This window comes from Rattus norvegicus, chromosome 17 (assembly GCF_021556685.1).
Source record: "Rattus norvegicus strain SHRSP/BbbUtx chromosome 17, alternate assembly SHRSP_T2T, whole genome shotgun sequence".
Lineage (NCBI taxonomy): Eukaryota > Metazoa > Chordata > Mammalia > Rodentia > Muridae > Rattus > Rattus norvegicus.
Window position 1 is genome coordinate 64,107,576 of NC_141550.1, and position 25,840 is coordinate 64,133,415.

At 38.0% G+C, this 25,840-nt stretch overlaps 1 protein-coding gene across 1 annotated transcript in view; it reads right to left on the bottom strand.

The window, feature by feature from the left end:
* Nucleotides 1-25,840, bottom strand: part of LOC103690071 (interaptin-like) — a 280,698-nt gene that overhangs the window by 156,727 nt on the left and 98,131 nt on the right. Inside the window, exons 32-39 of the mRNA XM_087591928.1 lie at nucleotides 24,642-24,709; nucleotides 24,159-24,252; nucleotides 17,224-17,291; nucleotides 16,776-16,869; nucleotides 10,069-10,136; nucleotides 9,586-9,679; nucleotides 3,211-3,278; nucleotides 2,763-2,856 (exon numbers count right to left, since the gene is read on the bottom strand). Coding sequence (XP_087448054.1) covers nucleotides 2,763-2,856; nucleotides 3,211-3,278; nucleotides 9,586-9,679; nucleotides 10,069-10,136; nucleotides 16,776-16,869; nucleotides 17,224-17,291; nucleotides 24,159-24,252; nucleotides 24,642-24,709 — 648 coding nt within the window. The remainder of the gene's footprint in view (nucleotides 1-2,762; nucleotides 2,857-3,210; nucleotides 3,279-9,585; nucleotides 9,680-10,068; nucleotides 10,137-16,775; nucleotides 16,870-17,223; nucleotides 17,292-24,158; nucleotides 24,253-24,641; nucleotides 24,710-25,840) is intronic.

Here is a 25,840-nt window from a genome sequence, read left to right on the forward strand (position 1 = left end):
GATAAACAGGCTGAGAAAAAATTAAGGCAATGACACCCTTCACAATAGGCCAAACAGTATAAAATAGATTGGTGTAACTTTAAACAGGCAAGTGAAAGATCTGTATGACAAGAACTTCAAGTCTCTGAAGCGAGAAATTGAGGAAGATCTTAGAAGATGGAAAGATCTTCCTTGCTCATGATTAGGCAGGATTAATATAGCAGAGATGGCCATTTTGCCAAAACAATCTGCAGATTAAATGCAATACCCATCAAACTCCAAATCGATTCTTCATAGAGATAGAAAGAGTAATTTGCAAATGCATATGTAATAACAAAAAACCCTGGATAACAAAAACTATACTCAACAATAAAAACTTCTGGGGGAATCACGATCCCCTACCGCATGCTGTAATACAGAGGAACAGTTACAAAATATGTATGGTATTTGTACAGAGACAGACTGGTAGATTAGTGGAACAGAATTGAAGACCCAGAAATGAACCAACATAGCTATGATCACCTGATCTTTGACAAAGGACCCAAAACAATGCATTGGAACAATGAAAATATTTTCAACAAAGGGTGCTGGTTCAACTGGTGTTCAGCATGTACAAGAATGCAAATCAATCCATTTTTATGACCATGTACAAAGCTTAAGTCCAGGTAAATAAAGATCCTCCACATCAAACAAGGTACCCTCAAACTAATAGAAGAAAAAGTGGGGAAGAGTCTTGAACACATGTGCACCAGGCAAAATTTGCTGAAAAAAAAAAAACAACGATGGCTCATACTCTAAGATCAAGAATCTACGAAAAGGACCTCATAAAACTGCAAAGCTTTTGCAAAGCAAAAGACATTGTCATTAGGACAAAATGGAAAGCAACAGATTGGGAAAAGATGTTTACCAATGTTACATCTCATAGAGGGCTAATATCCAAAATATACAAAGATCTCCAGAAGTTGACAGCAGAGCACCCAATAACCATATTAAAAATGGAGTACAGACATAAAAAAAAACATTCTCAGCTGATGAATCAAAAAGCACCTAAAGAAATGTTCAACTTCCTTCCTCATCAATCAACCCTGAGATTCCACCTCAGACATGTCAGAATGGCTAAGTTCAAAAACTCCAGTGACAGCAGATGCCGGCGAGGATGTGGAGAAAAAGGAACACGCTTCCAATGTTGGTGAGATGGCAAACTGCTTCAACCACTCTGGAAATCAATCGGGAGGTTCCTCAGAATATTAGATAGTCCACTACCTGAGATCCAGCTATCTCTCTTGGGCATCTACACAAAAGATGCTCTAACATACAGCAAAGACACATGCTTCACTGTGTTCATAGCAGCCTTATTTATAATAGCCAGAAACTGGAAAGAACCCGGATGCCTTTCAACAGAGGAATGGTTTCAAAAAATGTGGTACATCTACACAGTGTAGTACTAGTCACCTATGAAAAACAGTGACTTCATGAAATTCATAGGCAAAGGGATGGAACTAGAAAATATCATCCTGAGTGAGTTTACACAATCACAGAAAAACACATTTCTCTTGCAGTCATTGATAAGTGGATATTACCGAAAAGCTCGAATTACCCAAGATGCAATACAAAGGCCACAGGAAGCTCAAGAAGAAGGATGACCAAAATGCAGATGCTCCCAGGCCTACTTAAAAGGCAGGAAATAATCCATAGGAAGGGAAATGCAAGCAAAGTTTAGAGCAGTGACTCAAAGAACAGCCCTTCAAAACCTGCCCTACATGTGGCCCAATTATGTACAGTGACCAAAACTACATAAGAATGATGAAGCAAGAAAATGCATGCTGAAAGGGACTGAATATAGGTCTCTCCTGAGTGACACATCCAGAGCATGTCCAATGCAGAAGTCAATGCTAGCAACAAACCACTGAACTGAGAATATGGCACACTTGGTGGAGTCAGAGGACGTATTGAAAGAGCTGAAGAAGCTTGCAACCACATAACAACAACAATGCCAACCAACCAGAGGTTCCAGTGACTAAACCACTACACAAAGACTACACATGGACTGACCCAGGGCTCCAACTGCATATGTAGCATAGAATATACTTATTGGGGCACCAGGGAAGGGGAATCCCTTGGTCCTGCCAAAGTTGGTCCCCCAGTGTAGCGGAGTATGGAGGGGGGAAAATAAGGGTGGTCTATAGTGTTCACTACCCGGTGGTGTGAGGGAGTGGAGGGAATGGTTGTTCATGGACAGGAAACTGGGAAGTCGAATAAGGTCTGAAATGTAAGTAAAGGAGTATATCTAATAAAGCAAAAACAAAAAAAATTAAAAAATTATCCCAGTGGGTGAGTTTCACAAATAGATAACATCAGTTTTAAGGTTATTAGACGTTCAAGAAAATATGTATACGTAAGTATATTTCAGACAGACAAGATAGCTTCATGGGTATAGGTGGTTGACACCAAGCCTCCCTGTTGATCAGAGTTCATTCCCAGGAACACACACAGTGTGAGGAAAGAACCAAGCTCCACAGGTTGTTGTCTCTCTTCCGTACTCACTAGGGCAGTCATGTGACAATACACACAAATGATTAGCTAAATCTAATTTGTACAATGTATCATTTCGAACTTGTGAAATTTATTCATTGTTTCATTTGTGTTCACTGCAGTTTTGCACATAAGTGTGCAGAGTAAATATGCCTGCTGTTGCTCTTGAGATGTTTCTCATGGTGCCTGAAATATGACTATACAGACCTACTTGAAAAAGAAAAATGGTAATCTGAATACAACACACTTACCCAAGTTTTACCATCCAAAGTCATCTGAGGCTGTTCTAAATCTTCTGTTTGACATTCTGTGGTACCTTTTAGCTTCACAAAGTCACATTTCGAACTGAAAACCATATTGTAAAATAATTAGGCTCACAGATAAATTAAACACAACAGAGAGCTCCTAAATTAGATTCTTTTCTAAAATTATTCAAGTAAATGGCTTGGTAACAATCATTTTTCTGGCTGTGCAATGTTATCCACACAGCAAGTTTGAGATAAGGTTAAAAGTATGCATTTCTACGTCTGTGCATGTGGTCCTTGAACACATAAAGCACGCATACTGCTGAACCCCAACCCAGCATGCAGGTCCATAATTCAAACAACTTCAGGCAGTAACTTCTCAATGGCACCAGAAAGGACTCTTATCAGAAATGCTACGACTTCATCTTGTACCCCGTATTGCTTTCCATTGTACCTCTCTAACTGCTCCAGCATGTCCTCTTCACTACTTGCAGCATCTTTTCGTGACTTGGAGCTAAACGTCTGGGCATAAATGGAAGATGAATATGTTAGTCATAGTCTAAAACATGCTGTGCAATACTGCAGTTCTGCGGTCCTGTACTATGCTCGATTCTCTCAGGAAATATGAAAGTTTCTTCCCTTCCATGTATTTACTGTTACTTTGTGGAAACTGTAGTCAACAGCTGTTACAATAGGACTCTCATGGCCATAGAGCCTAAAATGAGGATAGCTGGCAATTCTAATATCAAAATAAATTGTGTTTTTTTAACCATTAAATTTTTATCTGTTACTGAAATTGCAATAATGGGCCAAATTGGGGAGAAATGGTAAACTACATAAGGTAATAATTTATACAATTATATCTCAGGAAACACTTCACTGAATATGAAGAGAATATTACTTGTATTAGTATATGTTACATATTAGGATGTCTCCAAGAATAAATTACTACTGTGTTTTTTACTAAATTATGACCCCGAAGCATGTTTTGCTAAATGCTATTTGAAGATAAATAGCATCAAATAGGTAAGTAATTCGACTCATCACATGTGTATCTATCTGTGGAGAATAACTTCTCTTATATGCAAAAAACAAGGTAAAATAGGTGCTACATTGTTTTGGGCAGAGGAGGGCTATTTGTTTTTGTTTGTTTGTCTGTTTGCTTGTTTGTTGGTTGGTTGGTTGGTTGGTTGGTTGGTTGAGTGGTTGGTAGGTTGGTTTGAGACAAGATTTCTACTGAATCCCTGGCTGACTGGAACTATTCCTATAGACGAAGCATGCCACAAATTCAGGGATTCCTCAGTCTTCAATGCCTATGAAATGAGTCAAAAGTGCTGTGTCAAAACATCTGCTCAAAAGCTAAGCTGTTTTACAGAGAAAAGCATTGATAAACAACACGAAAAGTCACAAGATTAAGAGAAATATCCAGATGTAGAACCACTGATGCACAATTTCTCAAAAATAAGGCAAAATTAGTAAATGTTGCATTAAACTGTGTTTTTGTGCTCCTCCACGTGTAGCAGAGAGGAGTAAGTTTACTTCACATGTTGTTATTCATGTACCTTTTTAGAAAACATGCTTTTTCCAATCTATGGCTTTTCCTTGTTATTGAATACTGTACTCATAGGATTGTTCTTAATGTTCAGAGTATAAAGATTCTGATGATCTGACTAATCCATGAGACTTAACTAGTTCACACAATGAGGGGTAGCTGATAATCTAGGAAGTCAGGACTGCTCCCTCAAGCTCAGAGAACAATCAGGAAAACTGGGGTTAAGGACTTTTTGCTGCATGCAGGAAACACACCTCAGTGACAAAGACAGACACTACCTCAAAATAAATGGATGGAAAACAACTTTCCAAGCAAATGGCCTGAAGAAACAAGCTGGAGTAGCCATTCTAACATCAAACAAAATTGACTTTCAACCAAAACTCGCTAAAAAAGATCAAGAAGGACACTTCATATTCATCAAAGTAAAAATCCACCAAGATGAACTCTCAATCCTAAATATCAATGCTCCAAATGTAAGAGCATTTACATTCATCAAAGAAACCTTACTAAAGCTCAAAGCACACATTGCACATCACATGAAAATAGTAGGAGATTTTAACACCCACTCTCATCACTAGACAGATCATGGAAACAGAAATTATACAGAGACATAGAGAAACTAACAGGAGTTATACACCAAATGCATTTAACAGATATTTATAGAACATTCCAACCTAAAACAAAAGGATAGAACTTCTTCTCAGCACCTAATGGAACCCACTCCAAAATTAACCATATAATTGGCCGCAAAACAGGCCACAACAAATACAGGAAGATAGAAATGATCCCATGCATCCTAAAAGAACAGCATGCACTAAGTCTGGTCTTCACAACAACAATAATGACAGAAAGCACACATATACATGGAAGTTTAACAATGCTCTCCTCAATGACAACTTGGTCAAGGAAAACATAAAGAAAGATATTGATGACTTCTTAGAACTTAATGAATATGAAGATACTACATTCCCAAACTTATGGAACACAATGAAAGCGGCACTAAGATTAAACCTCATACCTCTGAGAGCCTGCCAAAAGAAACAGGAGAGAGCAGATGTAAGAATGTTGACAGCACACCTAAAACACTAGGACTAAAAGAAATAAGTAAACCCAAGAAGAGTAGAAGGAAACAAATAAAAAAAACTCAGGGCTGAAATCAACCAAGTAGAAATGAAAAAAGACTATATAAGGAATCAACAAAACCAGGACCTGGTTCTTGGAGAAAATCAACAAATAGGTAAAGTCTTTGTCAGACTAAACAGAGCTCATAGAGATTATATCAATATTAACAAACTCAGAAATGAAAAAGGAGACATAACAACAGAATCAGAAGAAATTTGAAAAATCATCAAATCCTACTACAAATCCCTATATACAACAAAAGAGGAAAATCTGGAGAAAATGGAAAATTTCCTACACAGATACCAAGTACCAAAGATATATCAGGAAGAAATAAACCATATAAATAACCCCATAACTCCTAAAGAAATAGAGGCAGTTATTAAAAGTCTCCCAAACAAAAAGAGAACAGGTCCAGATGGGATCAGTGCAGAATTTCCTCACACCTTCATAGAAGACCTCATACCAATACTGTCCAAATTATTCCACAAAATAGGAACAAATGGAGCACTAACAAATTCCTTCTTTGAAGCCACAAGTACTCTTCTGCCAAAACCACATAATGTCACAAAAAGAAAGAGAACTTCAGAACAATTTCCCTTAGGAATACTGACACAAAACTACCCAGCAAAATTCATGGAAACCGGAAAAAGAACTCATCAAAACAATCATCCATCATGATCAAGTAGGATTCACTCCAGGGATGCTGGGACGGTTTAATATACGAAAATCTATCAATGCAATCCACTATATAAACAAACTCAAAGATAAGAACGACATGGTCATTTCATTAGATGCGGGGAAAGCATTTGACAAAATTCAAAACCTCGTCATGATAAAAGTCCTGGAAAGATCAGGAATACAAGGTCCATCTTTAAACATAGTAAAAGCAATGCACAGCAAACCAGTAGATAACATTAAACTAAATGGAGAGAAACTAGAAGCAATCCCATTAAATTAGGGACTAGAAAAAGACTTCCCACTCATTACTTCTTCAATATAGTACTCAAAGTCCTAGTCAGAGCACTGAGACAGCCAAAGGACGTGAAAGGGATATAAATAAGAAAGGAAGAAAACAAAATATCACTATTTGCAGACAATGTGATGGTGTACTGCAGCAACCCCAAAAGTCTCACCAGAAAACTGCTTCACCCAATAAACAACTTCAGCATTATCAAGTGTCGGGATTTAAAATTAACTTAAACAAGTCAGTAGCCTACCTCTACTCAAAGGATAAACAGGCTGAGAAAGAAATTTAGGAAATGACACCCTTCAAAATAGGCCAAAATAGTATAAAATAGATTGGTGTGACTTTAAACAGGCAAGTGAAAGATCTGTATGACAAGAACTTCAAGTCTCTGAAGAGAGAAATTGAGGAAGCTCTTAGAAGGTGGAAAGATCTTCCATGCGCATGAATAGGCAGGATTAATATAGTAAAGGTGGCCATTTTGCCAAAAGCAATCGACAGAATAAATGCAATCCCCATCAAAACTCCATCTCGATTCTTCTTAGAGATAGAAAGAGCAATTTGCAAATGCATGTGGAATAACAAAAAACCCAGGAGGGCAAAAACTATACTCAACAATAAAAGAACTTCTGGGGGAATCTCGATACCCTAACTCATGCTGTATTACAGAGGGACAGTTATAAAATGTGTATGGTATTTGTACAGAAACAGGCAGGTAGATCAGTGGAACAGAATTGAAGACCCAGAAATGAACCCACATAGCTATGATCACCTGATCTTTGACAAAGGACCTAAAACCATGCATTGGACAAATGATAACATTTTCAACAAAGGGTGCTGGTCCAACTAGTTGTCAGAATGTAGAAGAATGCAAAACAATCAATTTTTATGACCATGTACCATGCTTACATCCAGGTAGATAATGGCCCTCCATATCAAACCAGATACCCTCAAACTAATAGAAGAAAAAGTGGGGAAGAGTCTTGAACACATGGCAACTGGGCAAAATTTCCTGAAAAAAACAAAACAACAGTGGCTCATGCTCTAAGATCAAGAATCAAAAAAAGGGACGTCATAAAACTGAAAAGCTTTTGCAAAGCAAAAGACACTGTCATTAGGACAAAATACCAAACAACAGATTGGGAAAAGGTCTTTACCAATCTTACATCTGATGGAGGGCTAATATGCAAAATATACAATGAACTCCTGAAGTTGACTTCAGAGCGCCAAATAACCATATTAAAAATGGAGTACAGGGGTTGGCGATTTAGCTCAGTGGTAGAGCGCTTGCCTAGGAAGCACAAGGCCCTGGGTTCGGTCCCCAGCTCCAGAAAAAAGAACCAAAAAAAAAAAGTCTGATGCTCTAAAAATGGAGTACAGAGATAAAAAAAACATACTCAGCTGAGGAATATCAAATGGCCAAAAAGCACCTAAAGAAATGTTCATCTTCCTTCCTCATCAGGGAAATGCAAATCGAATCAACCCTGAGATTCCACCTCAGACATGTGAGAATGGCTAAGATCAAAAACTCCAGTGACAGCAGATGCTGGCAAGGATGTGGGAAAGAGGAACACTCCTCCAATGTTGGTGAGACAGCAAACTGCCTCAACCACTCTGGCAAATGAATCTGGGGGTTCCTCAGAAAATTGGATATTCCACTACCTGAGGATCCAGCTATATATCTCTCTTGGGCATCTACACAAAAGGTGCTCTAACATACAACAAAGATACATGCTCCACTGTGTTCATATCAGCCTTATTTATAATAGCCAGAAGCTGGAAAGAACCCAGATGCCTTTCAACAGAGGAATGGTTTCAAAAAGTGTGGTACATCTACACAATGGAGTACTACTCAGCTATGAAAAACAATGACTTCATGAAATTCATGGACAAATGGATGGAACTAGAAAATATCATCCTGAGTGAGTTTACAAAATCTCAGAAAAACACATTTCTCTTGCACTCATTGATAAGTGGATATTAGCAAAAAGCTTGAATTACTCAAGATGCAATCCACAGGATACAGGAAACTCAAGAATAAGGATGACCAAAATGCAGATGCTCCAAATCCTTCTTAAAAGGGGGGATATAATCCATAGGAAGGGATATGCAAGCAAAGTTTAGAGCAGTGACTCAAAGAATGGCCCTTCAAAACCTGCCCTACACTGGCCCAATTATATACGGTAACAAAAACGGCGTGAGATTGATGAAGCTAGAAAATGCATGCTGAAAGGGGCTGAATATAGGTCTCCTGGGGAGACACATCCAGAGCATGTCCAATGCAGAAGTCAATGCTAGCAGTAAACCACTGAACTGAGAATATGGCACCCTATGGGGGGAGTCAGAGGAAGTATTGAGAGAGTTGACAAAACTTGCAACCACATAACAACAACAATGCCAACCAACCAGAGGTTCCAGTGACTAAACCACTACACAAAGACTATACATGGACTGACCCAGGGCTCCAACTGCATATTTAGCAAAGAATAATATTATGGGCCACCAGTGAGGGGAAAACCCTTAGTATTGCCAAGGTTGAACTCACAGTGCAGCGGAGTATGGAGTAGGGGCAATAAGAATGAGTCTATAGTGTTCACTACCCAGTGGGGGAAAGGGAAGTGAGGGAATGGATGCTTAAGGACAGGTAACTGGGAAGCAGAAAAAGATCTTAAATGTAAGTAAAGGAGTATATCTAATAAAACATAAAAACAAAAAAACTAATTAAAAAGTTATCCCTATGGGTGAGTTTCACAAATAGTTAACAACAGTGTTAAGGTTATTAGATGATCAACAAAATATATAACATAAGTATATTTCAGACACACAAGAGAGCTCATGGGTTTAGGTGGTTGACACCAAGCCTCCCTGTTGATCAGAGTTCATTCCCAGGAACACACACAGTGTGAGGAAAGAACCAAGTTGCACAGGTTGTTGTCTCTCTTCCATGCTCACTAGGGCAGTCACGTGACAATACACTCAAATGATTAGCTAAATCTAATTTGTACAATGTATCATTTCAAAATTGTGAAATTTATTCATTGTTTCATTTGTGTTCACTGCAGTTTTGCAGGTATGTTTGCAGAGTGGATATGCCTGCTGTTGCTCTTGAGATATTTCTCATAGTGCCTGAAATATTACTATACAGCCCCACTTGAAAAAGAAAAACGGTATTCTGAATACAACTCACTTACCCAACTTGTACCATCCAAGGTCATCTGAGGCTGTTCTAATTCTTCTGTTAGACATTCTGTCTTAACTTTTAGCTGCACAAAGTCATGTTTCGAACTGAAAACCATATTGTAAAATAATTAGGCTCACAGATAAATTAAACACAACAGAGAGCTCCTGAAATATTTAGATTGTTTTCTAAAATTATTCAAGTGAATGGCTTGGTAACCATGTTTTCTGGCTGTGCAATGTTGTCCACACAGCAACTTTTGAGATAAGGTTAAAAGTATGCATTTCTACTTCTGTGCATGTGGTCCTTGAACATATAAAGCATGCATACTGCTGAACCCCAACCCAGCATGCAGGTCCATAATTCAAACAACTTCAGCAGGAACTTCTCAATGGCACCAGAAAGGACTCTTATCAGAAATGCTATGACTTCATCTTGTATTGCTTATTTCCATTATGGGCTCTCAATTTCCTTGCCATACTGCTTTCCATTGTACCTCTCTTGCTGCTCCAGCATGTCCTCTTCTCGACTTGAAGCATCTTTTCGTGACTTGGAGCTAAAAGTCTGGGCATAAATGGAAGATAAATGTGTTAGTCATAGTCCAATAAATGCTGTGCAATCCTGCACTTCTGCAGTCCTGAACTATGCTCAATTCTCACAGGAAATATGAAAGTTTCTGCCCTTCCATGTATTTACTGTGACTCTGTGGAAATTGTAGTCAACAGCTGTTACAATAGGACTCTAATAACCATAAAGCCTAAAGTGAGGATGGCTGGTAATTCCAATATCAAAATAAATTGTGCTATTTAACAAATAAATTTTATCTGTTACTGAAATTGCAATAATGGGCCAAGTGGGGAGAAATGGTAAACTACATAAGGTAATAATTTATACAATTATATCTCAGGAAATCACGAAATAAGAAGTGAATATTACTTATATTAGTATATGTTACATATAAGGATGTCTCCAAGAATAAATTACTACTGTGTTCTTTAGTAAATTATGATCCCTAACCATGTTTTACTAAATGATATTTGAAGATAAATAACATCAAGATAGGTAAGTAATTTGTCTCATGACATGTGTATCTACGTGTGGAGAATATCTTCTCTTACATGCAAAAAACCAAGGTAAAATAAGTGCTACATTGTTTTGGGGAGAGGAGGGCTATTTGTTTTTCTTTGTTTATCTGTTTGTTTGTTTGTTTTTTGGTTTGTTTGAGACAAGATATTTTGGAGACTCCCTGGCTGACTGGAACTATTTCTATAGATGAAGCATGCCACAAATTCAGAGATGTGTCAGTCTTCAATGCCTGTGTAATGAGTCAAAAGTGCTGTGTCAGCAAATCTGCTCAAAAGCTAAGTTATTTTACAAAGAAAAGCATTGAGAAATAATACGATAAGTCATAATATTGAGAGAAATATCCAGATGTAGAACCATTGATGCCCAGTTTCTGAAAAATAAGGCAAAATTAGTAAATGCTACATTAAACTGTGTTTTTGTGCTCCTCCAAGTGTAGAGGATAGGAGTAAGTTTACTTCACATGTTGCTATTCATGTACCTTTTTAGAAAACATGTTTTTTTCCATCTGTAGTTTTTCCTTGTTATTCAATACTGTACTCATAGGATTTTTCTTAACGTTCAGAGTATAAATAATCTGATGATCTGACAAATCCATGAGACTTCACTGGTTCACATTATCAGGGGTAGTTGTTAATCTACGATTTCAGAACTGCTCCCTCAAGCTGAGAGAACAATCAGGAAAACTGGGGTTAAGGACGTTTTGCTGCATGCAGGAAACACACCTCAGTGACAAAGACAGACACTACCTCAGAATAAATGGATGGAAAACAACTTTCAAAGCAAATGGCCTGAAGAAACGCTGGAGTTGCCATCCTAACATCAAACAAATTTGACTTTCAACCAAAACTCGCTAAAAAAGATCAAGAAGGACACTTCATATTCATCAAAGGAAAAATCCACCAAGATAAACTCTCAATCCTAAATATCAATGCTCCAAATGCAAGAGCATTTACATTCATCAAAGAAACCTTACTAAAGTTCAAAGCAGACACTGCACATCACATAAAATTAATAGGAGATTTTAACACCCACTCTCATCACAAGACAGATCACAGAAACACAAATTATACAGAGACATAGAGAAACTAACAGAAGGTATAAACCAAATGCATTTAACAGATATTAATAGAACATTAAACCCTAAAACAAACGGATATTTTTGGTTGTATGCCTAGATGCAGGCCGACAGGAGCCGGATGTAGATCGCTCCTGAGAGACACAGCCAGAACACAGCAAATACAGAGGGGAATGCCAGCAGCAAACCACTGAACTGGACCCCTGTTGAAGGAATCAGAGAAAGAACTCGAAGAGCTTGAAGGAGCTCGAGACACCTTATGAACAACAATGTCAAGCAACCAGAGCTTCCAGGGACTAAGCCACTACCTAAAGACTATACATGGACTGACCCTGGACTCTGACCTCATAGGTAGCAATGAATATCCTAGTAAGGTCACCAGTGGAAGAGGAAGCCCTTGGTCCTGTTAAGACTGAACCCCCAGTGAACGTGATTGTTGGGGGGAGGGTGACAATGGGGGGAGGATGGGGACGGGAACACCCATAAAGAAGGGGAGGGGGAGGGATTAGGGGGATGTTTGCCGGGAAACCGGGAAAGGGAATAACACTCGAAATGTAAATAAGAAATACTCAAGTTAATAAAAAAAATAAAAAAAGGATGGACCTTCTTCTCAGCACCTAATGGAACCTACGCTAAAATTGACCATATCATTGGCCACAAAACAGGCCTCAACAGATACAGGAAGATAGAAATGATCCCATGCACCCTAAAAGAACAGCATGCACTAAGTCTGGTCTTAATAACAACAATAAGTTCAGAAAGCCCACATATACATGGAAGTTTAACAATGCTCTCCTCAATGACAACTTGGTCAAGGAAAACATAAAGAAAGATATTAATAACTTCTTAGAACTTAATGAATATGAAGACACAACATTCCCAAACTTATGGAACACAATGAAAGAGGTACTAGCAGTGACTAAAACTCACACCTCTGAGAGCCTGAAAAAAGAAACAGGAGAGAGCAGATGTCAGAACCTAGACAGCACACCTAAAATCTCTAGAACTAAAAGAAATAAATAAAACCAAGAGGAGTAGAAGGAAGGAAATATTAAAACTCAGGGCTGAAATTAACCAAGTAGAAATGAAAAAGACTATATAAGGAATCAACAAAACCAGGATCTGGTTCTTTGAGAAAATCAACAAATAGATAAAGCCTTAGCCAGACTAAACTGAGGTCACAGAGAGTGTATCAAAATTAACAAAATCAGAAATGAAAAGGGAAACATAACAGAATCTTAAGAAATTAAAAAAAAATCATCAGTTCCTACTGCAAAACTTTATATTCAACAAAACGGGAAAATCTGGAGGAAATGGACAATTTCCCACACAGATACCAGGTACCAAATATAAGTCAGGATGAAATAAACCATCTAAATAACTACATAACTCCTGAAGAAATAGAATCAGTTATTAAAAGTCTACCAAACAAAAAGAGCCCAGGTCCAGATGGGATCAGTGCAGAATTCTCTCAGACCTTCATAGAAGACCTCATACCAATACTGTCCAAACTTTTCCATAAAATAGAAACAGATGGAGCACTACCAAATTCCTTCTTTGAAGCCACAAGTACTCTTATGCCAAAACCACACAATAACACAACAAACAAAGAGAACATGAGACCTATTTCCCTTAGGAATATTGACACAAAAATATTCAACAAAATTTTAGGAAACTGAAAACAAGAACTCATCAAAACAATCATTCATCATGATCAAGTAGGCTTCATCCCAGGGATGCAGGGATGGTTTACATACAAAAATTCATCAATGAATCCACTATATAAACAAGGTCAAATATAAGAACAACATGGTCATTTCATTAGATGCGGAGAAAGCATTTGACAAATTTCAAAACCTCTTCATGATAAAAGTCCTGGAAAGATCAGGAATACAAGGTCCACATCTAAACATAGTAAAAGCAATACACACCAAACCAGTAGATGACATCAAACTAAATGGAGAGAAACTAGAAGCAATCACACTAAAATTAGAGTTTAGAAAAAGACTTCCCAATCACTACTTCTTCAATATAATACGCAGAGTCCTTCTCAGACCAATCAGACAACCACAGGAGGTCAAAGGGATACAAATTGGAAAGGAAGAAAACAAATATCACTATTTGCAGATGATATGATGGTGTACTTTAGAAACCCCAAAAGTTCCACCACAGAACTTCTTACACCAATAAACAACTTCAGCATTATCAAGTGTCAGGATTTAAAATGAACTTAAACAAACTGGTAGCCTACCTCTACTCAAAGGATAAACAGGCTGAGAAAAAATTAAGGAAATGACACCCTTCACAATAGGCCAAACAGTATAAAATAGATGGGTGTGACGTTAAACAGGCAAGTGAAAGATCTGTATGACAAGAACTTCAAGTCTCTGAAGAGAGAAATTGAAGAAGATCTTAGAAGATGGAAAGATCTTCCTTGCTCATGATTAGGCAGGATTAATATAGCAGAGATGGCCATTTGGCCAAAACAATCTGCAGATTAAATGCAATACCCATCAAACTCCAACTCGATTCTTCATAGAGATAGAAAGAGTAATTTGCAAATGCATATGTAATAACAAAAAACCCTGGATAACAAAAACTATACTCAACAATAAAAACTTCTGGGGGAATCACGATCCCCTACCGCATGCTGTATTACAGAGGAACAGTTACAAAATATGTATGGTATTTGTACAGAGACAGACTGGTAGATTAGTGGAACATAATTGAAGACCCAGAAATGAACCAACATAGCTATGATCACCTGATCTTTGACAAAGGACCCAAAACCATGCATTGGAACAATGAAAATATTTTCAACAAAGGGTGCTGGTTCAACTGGTGTTCAGCATGTACAAGAATGCAAATCAATCCATTTTTATGACCATGTACAAAGCTTAAGTCCAGGTAAATAAAGATCCTCCACATCAAACAAGGTACCCTCAAACTAACAGAAGAAAAAGTGGGGAAGAGTCTTGAACACATGTGCACCAGGCAAAATTTGCTGAAAAAAAAAAAAAACCAACGATGGCTCATACTCTAAGATCAAGAATCTACGAAAAGAACCTCATAAAACTGCAAAGCTTTTGCAAAGCAAAAGACATTGTCATTAGGACAAAATGGAAAGCAACAGATTGGGAAAAGATGTTTACCAATGTTACATCTCATAGAGGGCTAATATCCAAAATATACAAAGATCTCCAGAAGTTGACAGCAGAGCACCCAATAACCATATTAAAAATGGAGTACAGAGATAAACAATACATTCTCAGCTGATGAATCAAAAAGCACCTAAAGAAATGTTCAACTCCTTCCTCATCAGGGAAATGCAAATCGAATCAACCCTGAGATTCCACCTCAGACTTGTCAGAATGGCTAAGTTCAAAAACTCCAGTGACAGCAGATGCCGGCGAGGATGTGGAGAAAAAGGAACACGCTTCCAATGTTGGTGAGATGGCAAACTGCTTCAACCACTCTGGAAATCAATCGGGAGGTTCCTCAGAATATTAGATAGTCCACTACCTGAGATCCAGCTATCTCTCTTGGGCATCTACACAAAAGATGCTTTAACATACAGCAAAGACACATGCTTCACTGTGTTCATAGCAGCCTTATTTATAATAGCCAGAAACTGGAAAGAACCCGGATGCCTTTCAACAGAGGAATGGTTTCAAAAAATGTGGTACATCTACACAGCGTAGTACTAGTCACCTATGAAAAACAGTGACTTCATGAAATTCATAGGCAAAGGGATGGAACTAGAAAATATCATCCTGAGTGAGTTTACACAATCACAGAAAAACACATTTCTCTTGCAGTCATTGATAAGTGGATATTACCGAAAAGCTCGAATTACCCAAGATGCAATACAAAGGCCACAGGAAGCTCAAGAAGAAGGATGACCAAAATGCAGATGCTCCCAGGCCTACTTAAAAGGCAGGAAATAATCCATAGGAAGGGAAATGCAAGCAAAGTTTAGAGCAGTGACTCAAAGAACGGCCCTTCAAAACCTGCCCTACATGTGGCCCAATTATGTACAGTGACCAAAACTACATAAGAATAATGAAGCAAGAAAATGCATGCTGAAAGGGACTGAATATAGGTCTCTCCTGAGAGACACATCCAGAACATATCCAATGCAGAAGTCAATGCTAGCAACAAACCACTGAACTGAGAATATGGCACACTTGGTGGAGTCAGAGGACGTTTTGAAAGAGCTGAAGAAGCTTGCAACGACATAACAACAACAATGCCAACCAACCAGAGGTTCCAGTGACTAAACCACTACACAAAGACTATACATGGACTGACCCAGGGCTCCAACTGCATATGTAGCATAGAATATACTTATTGGGGCACCAGGGAAGGGGAATCCCTTGGTCCTGCCAAGGTTGGTCCCCCAGTGCAGCGGAGTATGGAGGGGGGAAAATAAGGGTGGTCTATAGTGTTCACTACCCGGTGGTGTGAGGGAGTGGAGGGAATGGTTGTTCATGGACAGGAAACTGGGAAGCCGAATAAGGTCTGAAATGTAAGTAAAGGAGTATATCTTATAAAGCAAAAACAAAAAAAATTAAAAAATTATCCCAGTGGGTGAGTTTCACAAATAGATAACATCAGTTTTAAGGTTATTAGACGTTCAAGAAAATATGTATACGTAAGTATATTTCAGACAGACAAGATAGCTTCATGGGTATAGGTGGTTGACACCAAGCCTCCCTGTTGATCAGAGTTCATTCCCAGGAACACACACAGTGTGAGGAAAGAACCAAGCTCCACAGGTTGTTGTCTCTCTTCCGTACTCACTAGGGCAGTCATGTGACAATACACACAAATGATTAGCTAAATCTAATTTGTACAATGTATCATTTCGAACTTGTGAAATTTATTCATTGTTTCATTTGTGTTCACTGCAGTTTTGCACATAAGTGTGCAGAGTAAATATGCCTGCTGTTGCTCTTGAGATGTTTCTCATGGTGCCTGAAATATGACTATACAGACCTACTTGAAAAAGAAAAATGGTAATCTGAATACAACACACTTACCCAAGTTTTACCATCCAAAGTCATCTGAGGCTGTTCTAAATCTTCTGTTTGACATTCTGTGGTACCTTTTAGCTTCACAAAGTCACATTTCGAACTGAAAACCATATTGTAAAATAATTAGGCTCACAGATAAATTAAACACAACAGAGAGCTCCTAAATTAGATTCTTTTCTAAAATTATTCAAGTAAATGGCTTGGTAACAATCATTTTTCTGGCTGTGCAATGTTATCCACACAGCAAGTTTGAGATAAGGTTAAAAGTATGCATTTCTACGTCTGTGCATGTGGTCCTTGAACACATAAAGCACGCATACTGCTGAACCCCAACCCAGCATGCAGGTCCATAATTCAAACAACTTCAGGCAGTAACTTCTCAATGGCACCAGAAAGGACTCTTATCAGAAATGCTACGACTTCATCTTGTACTCCATATTGCTTTCCATTGTACCTCTCTAACTGCTCCAGCATGTCCTCTTCACTACTTGCAGCATCTTTTCGTGACTTGGAGCTAAACGTCTGGGCATAAATGGAAGATGAATATGTTAGTCATAGTCTAAAACATGCTGTGCAATACTGCAGTTCTGCAGTCCTGCACTATGTTCGATTCTCTCAGGAAATATGAAAGTTTCTTCCCTTCCATGTATTTACTGTGACTCTGTGGAAACTGTAGTCAACAGCTGTTACAATAGCACTCTCATGGCCATAGAGCCTAAAATGAGGATAGCTGGCAATTCTAATATCAAAATAAATTGTGTTTTTTAACCATTAAATTTTTATCTGTTACTGAAATTGCAATAATGGGCCAAATTGGGGAGAAATGGTAAACTACATAAGGTAATAATTTATACAATTATATCTCAGGAAACACTTCACTGAATATGAAGAGAATATTACTTGTATTAGTATATGTTACATATTAGGATGTCTCCAAGAATAAATTACTACTGTGTTCTTTACTAAATTATGACCCCGAAGCATGTTTTACTAAATGCTATTTGAAGATAAATAGCATCAAGATAGGTAAGTAATTCGACTCATCACATGAGTATCTATCTGTGGAGAATAACTTCTCTTATATGCAAAAAACAAGGTAAAATAGGTGCTACATTGTTTTGGGCAGAGGAGGGCTATTTGTTTTTGTTTGTTTGTCTGTTTGCTTGTTTGTTGGTTGGTTGGTTGGTTGGTTGGTTGGTTGGTTGGTTGAGTGGTTGGTAGGTTGGTTTGAGACAAGATTTCTACTGAATCCCTGGCTGACTGGAACTATTCCTATAGACGAAGCATGCCACAAATTCAGGGATTCCTCAGTCTTCAATGCCTATGAAATGAGTCAAAAGTGCTGTGTCAAAACATCTGCTCAAAAGCTAAGCTGTTTTACAGAGAAAAGCATTGATAAACAACACGAAAAGTCACAAGATTAAGAGAAATATCCAGATGTAGAACCACTGATGCACAATTTCTCAAAAATAAGGCAAAATTAGTAAATGTTGCATTAAACTGTGTTTTTGTGCTCCTCCACGTGTAGCAGAGAGGAGTAAGTTTACTTCACATGTTGTTATTCATGTACCTTTTTAGAAAACATGCTTTTTCCAATCTATGGCTTTTCCTTGTTATTGAATACTGTACTCATAGGATTGTTCTTAATGTTCAGAGTATAAAGATTCTGATGATCTGACTAATCCATGAGACTTTACTGGTTCACACAACGAGGGGTAGCTGATAATCTAGGAAGTCAGGACTGCTCCCTCAAGCTCAGAGAACAATCAGGAAAACTGGGGTTAAGGACTTTTTGCTGCATGCAGGAAACACACCTCAGTGACAAAGACAGACACTACCTCCGAATAAATGGATGGAAAACAACTTTCCAAGCAAATGGCCTGAAGAAACAAGCTGGAGTAGCCATTCTAACATCAAACAAAATTGATTTTCAACCAAAACTCGCTAAAAAAGATCAAGAAGGACACTTCATATTCATCAAAGTAAAAATCCACCAAGATGAACTCTCAATCCTAAATATCAATGCTCCAAATGTAAGAGCATTTACATTCATCAAAGAAACCTTACTAAAGCTCAAAGCACACATTGCACATCACATGAAAATAGTAGGAGATTTTAACACCCACTCTCATCACAAGACAGATCATGGAAACAGAAATTATACAGAGACATAGAGAAACTAACAGGAGTTATACACCAAATGCATTTAACAGATATTTATAGAACATTCCAACCTAAAACAAAAGGATAGACCTTCTTCTCAGCACCTAATGGAACCCACTCCAAAATTGACCATATAATTGGCCGCAAAACAGGCCACAACAAATACAGGAAGATAGAAATGATCCCATGCATCCTAAAAGAACAGCATGCACTAAGTCTGGTCTACACAACAACAATAATGACAGAAAGCACACATATACATGGAAGTTAACAATGTTCTCCTCAATGACTACTTGGTCAAGGAAAACATAAAGAAAGATATTGATGACTTCTTAGAACTTAATGAATATGAAGATACTACATTCCCAAACTTATGGAACACAATGAAAGCAGTACTAAGATTAAACCTCATACCTCTGAGAGCCTGCAAAAAGAAACAGGAGAGAGCAGATGTAAGAATGTTGACAGCACACCTAAAACACTAGAACTAAAAGAAATAAGTAAACCCAAGAAGAGTAGAAGGAAACAAATAAAAAAAACTCAGGGCTGAAATCAACCAAGTAGAAATGAAAAAAGACTATATAAGGAATCAACAAAACCAGGACCTGGTTCTTGGAGAAAATCAACAAATAGGTAAAGTCTTTGTCAGACTAAACAGAGCTCATAGAGATTATATCAATATTAACAAACTCAGAAATGAAAAAGGAGACATAACAACAGAATCAGAAGAAATTTGAAAAATCATCAAATCCTACTACAAATCCCTATATACAACAAAAGAGGAAAATCTGGAGAAAATGGAAAATTTCCTACACAGATACCAAGTACCAAAGATATATCAGGAAGAAATAAACCATATAAATAACCCCATAACTCCTAAAGAAATAGAGGCAGTTATTAAAAGTCTCCCAAACAAAAAGAGAACAGGTCCAGATGGGATCAGTGCAGAATTTCCTCACACCTTCATAGAAGACCTCATACCAATACTGTCCAAATTATTCCACAAAATAGGAACAAATGGAGCACTAACAAATTCCTTCTTTGAAGCCACAAGTACTCTTCTGCCAAAACCACATAATGTCACAAAAAGAAAGAGAACTTCAGAACAATTTCCCTTAGGAATACTGACACAAAACTACCCAGCAAAATTCATGGAAACCGGAAAAAAGAACACATCAAAACAATCATCCATCATGATCAAGTAGGATTCACTCCAGGGATGCTGGGACGGTTTAATATACGAAAATCTATCAATGCAATCCACTATATAAACAAACTCAAAGATAAGAACGACATGGTCATTTCATTAGATGCGGGGAAAGCATTTGACAAAATTCAAAACCTCGTCATGATAAAAGTCCTGGAAAGATCAGGAATACAAGGTCCATCTTTAAACATAGTAAAAGCAATGCACAGCAAACCAGTAGATAACATTAAACTAAATGGAGAGAAACTAGAAGCAATCCCATTAAATTAGGGACTAGAAAAAGACTTCCCACTCATTACTTCTTCAATATAGTACTCAAAGTCCTAGTCAGAGCACTGAGACAGCCAAAGGACGTGAAAGGGATATAAATAAGAAAGGAAGAAAACAAAATATCACTATTTGCAGACAATGTGATGGTGTACTGCAGCAACCCCAAAAGTCTCACCAGAAAACTGCTTCACCCAATAAACAACTTCAGCATTATCAAGTGTCGGGATTTAAAATTAACTTAAACAAGTCAGTAGCCTACCTCTACTCAAAGGATAAACAGGCTGAGAAAGAAATTTAGGAAATGACACCCTTCAAAATAGGCCAAAATAGTATAAAATAGATTGGTGTGACTTTAAACAGGCAAGTGAAAGATCTGTATGACAAGAACTTCAAGTCTCTGAAGAGAGAAATTAAGGAAGATCTTAGAAGGTGGAAAGATCTTCCATGCGCATGAATAGGCAGGATTAATATAGTAAAGGTGGCCATTTTGCCAAAAGCAATCGACAGAATAAATGCAATCCCCATCAAAACTCCATCTCGATTCTTCTTAGAGATAGAAAGAGCAATTTGCAAATGCATGTGGAATAACAAAAAACCCAGGAGGGCAAAAACTATACTCAACAATAAAAGAACTTCTGGGGGAATCTCGATACCCTAACTCATGCTGTATTACAGAGGGACAGTTATAAAATGTGTATGGTATTTGTACAGAAACAGGCAGGTAGATCAGTGGAACAGAATTGAAGACCCAGAAATGAACCCACATAGCTATGATCACCTGATCTTTGACAAAGGACCTAAAACCATGCATTGGACAAATGATAACATTTTCAACAAAGGGTGCTGGTTCAACTAGTTGTCAGAATGTAGAAGAATGCAAAACAATCAATTTTTTTTATTAACTTGAGTATTTCTTATATACATTTCGAGTGTTATTCCCTTTCCCGGTTTCCGGGCAAACATCCCCCTCCCCCCTCCCCTTCCTTATGGGTGTTCCCCTCCCAACCCTCCCCCCATTGCCGCCCTCCCCCCATAGACTAGTTCACTGGGGGTTCAGTCTTAGCAGGACCCAGGGCTTCCCCTTCCACTGGTGCTCTTACTAGGATATTCATTGCTACCTATGGGGTCAGAGTCCAGGGTCAGTCCATGTATAGTCTTTAGGTAGTGGCTTAGTCCCTGGAAGCTCTGGTTACTTGGCATTGTTGTACTTTTGGGGTCTCGAGCCCCTTCAAGCTCTTCCAGTTCTTTCTCTGATTCCTTCAATAGGGGACCTATTCTCAGTTCAGTGGTTTGCTGCTGGCATTCGCCTCTATATTTGCTGTATTCTGGCTGTGTCTCTCAGGAGCGATCTACATCCGGCTCCTGTCGGTCTGCACTTCTTTGCTTCATCCATCTTGTCTAATTGGGTGGCTGTATATGTATGGGCCAAAAACAATCAATTTTTATGACCATGTACAAAGCTTAAGTCCAGGTAGATAATGGTCCTCCATATCAAACCAGATACCCTCAAACTAATAGAAGAAAAAGTGGGGAAGAGTCTTGAACACATGGCAACTGGGCAAAATTTCCTGAAAAAAACAAAACAACAGTGGCTCATGCTCTAAGATCAAGAATCAAAAAAAGGGACGTCATAAAACTGAAAAGCTTTTGCAAAGCAAAAGACACTGTCATTAGAACAAAATACCAAACAACAGATTGGGAAAAGGTCTTTACCAATCTTACATCTGATGGAGGGCTAATATGCAAAATATACAATGAACTCCTGAAGTTGACTTCAGAGCACCAAATAACCATATTAAAAATGGAGTACAGGGGTTGGCGATTTAGCTCAGTGGTAGAGCGCTTGCCTAGGAAGCACAAGGCCCTGGGTTCGGTCCCCAGCTCCAGAAAAAAGAACCAAAAAAAAAAAAAGTCTGATGCTCTAAAAATGGAGTACAGAGATAAAAAAAACATACTCAGCTGAGGAATATCAAATGGCCAAAAAGCACCTAAAGAAATGTTCATCTTCCTTCCTCATCAGGGAAATGCAAATCGAATCAACCCTGAGATTCCACCTCAGACATGTCAGAATGGCTAAGATCAAAACTCCAGTGACAGCAGATGCTGGCAAGGATGTGGAGAAAGAGGAACACTCGTCCAATGTTGGTGAGACAGCAAACTGCCTCAACCACTCTGGAAAATGAATCTGGGGGTTCCTCAGATAATTGGATATTCCACTACCTGAGGATCCAGCTATATATCTCTCTTGGGCATCTACACAAAAGGTGCTCTAACATACAACAAAGATACATGCTCCACTGTGTTCATATCAGCCTTATTTATAATAGCCAGAAGCTGGAAAGAACCCAGATGCCTTTCAACAGAGGAATGGTTTCAAAAAGTGTGGTACATCTACACAATGGAGTACTACTCAGCTATGAAAAACAATGACTTCATGAATTTCATGGACAAATGGATGGAACTAGAAAATATCATCCTGAGTGAGTTTACAAAATCTCAGAAAAACACATTTCTCTTGCACTCATTGATAAGTGGATATTAGCAAAAAGCTTGAATTACTCAAGATGCAATCCACAGGATACAGGAAACTCAAGAATAAGGATGACCAAAATGCAGATGCTCCAAATCCTTCTTAAAAGGGGGGATATAATCCATAGGAAGGGATATGCAAGCAAAGTTTAGAGCAGTGACTCAAAGAATGGCCCTTCAAAACCTGCCCTACACTGGCCCAATTATATACGGTAACAAAAACGGCGTGAGATTGATGAAGCTAGAAAATGCATGCTGAAAGGGGCTGAATATAGGTCTCCTGGGGAGACACATCCAGAGCATGTCCAATGCAGAAGTCAATGCTAGCAGTAAACCACTGAACTGAGAATATGGCACCCTATGGGGGGAGTCAGAGGAAGTATTGAGAGAGTTGACAAAACTTGCAACCACATAACAACAACAATGCCAACCAACCAGAGGTTCCAGTGACTAAACCACTACACAAAGACTATACATGGACTGACCCAGGGCTCCAACTGCATATTTAGCAAAGAATAATATTATGGGCCACCAGTGAGGGGAAAACCCTTAGTATTGCCAAGGTTGAACTCACAGTGCAGCGGAGTATGGAGTAGGGGCAATAAGAATGAGTCTATAGTGTTCACTACCCAGTGGGGGAAAGGGAAGTGAGGGAATGGATGCTTAAGGACAGGTAACTGGGAAGCAGAAAAAGATCTTAAATGTAAGTAAAGGAGTATATCTAATAAAACATAAAAACAAAAAAACTAATTAAAAAGTTATCCCTATGGGTGAGTTTCACAAATAGTTAACAACAGTGTTAAGGTTATTAGATGATCAACAAAATATATAACATAAGTATATTTCAGACACACAAGAGAGCTCATGGGTTTAGGTGGTTGACACCAAGCCTCCCTGTTGATCAGAGTTCATTCCCAGGAACACACACAGTGTGAGGAAAGAACCAAGTTGCACAGGTTGTTGTCTCTCTTCCATGCTCACTAGGGCAGTCACGTGACAATACACTCAAATGATTAGCTAAATCTAATTTGTACAATGTATCATTTCAAAATTGTGAAATTTATTCATTGTTTCATTTGTGTTCACTGCAGTTTTGCAGGTATGTTTGCAGAGTGGATATGCCTGCTGTTGCTCTTGAGATATTTCTCATGGTGCCTGAAATATTACTATACAGCCCCACTTGAAAAAGAAAAACGGTATTCTGAATACAACTCACTTACCCAACTTGTACCATCCAAGGTCATCTGAGGCTGTTCTAATTCTTCTGTTAGACATTCTGTCTTAACTTTTAGCTGCACAAAGTCATGTTTCGAACTGAAAACCATATTGTAAAATAATTAGGCTCACAGATAAATTAAACACAACAGAGAGCTCCTGAAATATTTAGATTGTTTTCTAAAATTATTCAAGTGAATGGCTTGGTAACCATGTTTTCTGGCTGTGCAATGTTGTCCACACAGCAACTTTTGAGATAAGGTTAAAAGTATGCATTTCTACTTCTGTGCATGTGGTCCTTGAACATATAAAGCATGCATACTGCTGAACCCCAACCCAGCATGCAGGTCCATAATTCAAACAACTTCAGCAGGAACTTCTCAATGGCACCAGAAAGGACTCTTATCAGAAATGCTATGACTTCATCTTGTATTGCTTATTTCCATTATGGGCTCTCAATTTCCTTGCCATACTGCTTTCCATTGTACCTCTCTTGCTGCTCCAGCATGTCCTCTTCTCGACTTGAAGCATCTTTTCGTGACTTGGAGCTAAAAGTCTGGGCATAAATGGAAGATAAATGTGTTAGTCATAGTCCAATAAATGCTGTGCAATCCTGCACTTCTGCAGTCCTGAACTATGCTCAATTCTCACAGGAAATATGAAAGTTTCTGCCCTTCCATGTATTTACTGTGACTCTGTGGAAATTGTAGTCAACAGCTGTTACAATAGGACTCTAATAACCATAAAGCCTAAAGTGAGGATGGCTGGTAATTCCAATATCAAAATAAATTGTGCTATTTAACAAATAAATTTTATCTGTTACTGAAATTGCAATAATGGGCCAAGTGGGGAGAAATGGTAAACTACATAAGGTAATAATTTATACAATTATATCTCAGGAAATCACGAAATAAGAAGTGAATATTACTTATATTAGTATATGTTACATATAAGGATGTCTCCAAGAATAAATTACTACTGTGTTCTTTAGTAAATTATGATCCCTAACCATGTTTTACTAAATGATATTTGAAGATAAATAACATCAAGATAGGTAAGTAATTTGTCTCATGACATGTGTATCTACGTGTGGAGAATATCTTCTCTTACATGCAAAAAACCAAGGTAAAATAAGTGCTACATTGTTTTGGGGAGAGGAGGGCTATTTGTTTTTCTTTGTTTATCTGTTTGTTTGTTTGTTTTTTGGTTTGTTTGAGACAAGATATTTTGGAGACTCCCTGGCTGACTGGAACTATTTCTATAGATGAAGCATGCCACAAATTCAGAGATGTGTCAGTCTTCAATGCCTGTGTAATGAGTCAAAAGTGCTGTGTCAGCAAATCTGCTCAAAAGCTAAGTTATTTTACAAAGAAAAGCATTGAGAAATAATACGATAAGTCATAATATTGAGAGAAATATCCAGATGTAGAACCATTGATGCCCAGTTTCTGAAAAATAAGGCAAAATTAGTAAATGCTACATTAAACTGTGTTTTTGTGCTCCTCCAAGTGTAGAGGATAGGAGTAAGTTTACTTCACATGTTGCTATTCATGTACCTTTTTAGAAAACATGTTTTTTTCCATCTGTAGTTTTTCCTTGTTATTCAATACTGTACTCATAGGATTTTTCTTAACGTTCAGAGTATAAATAATCTGATGATCTGACAAATCCATGAGACTTCACTGGT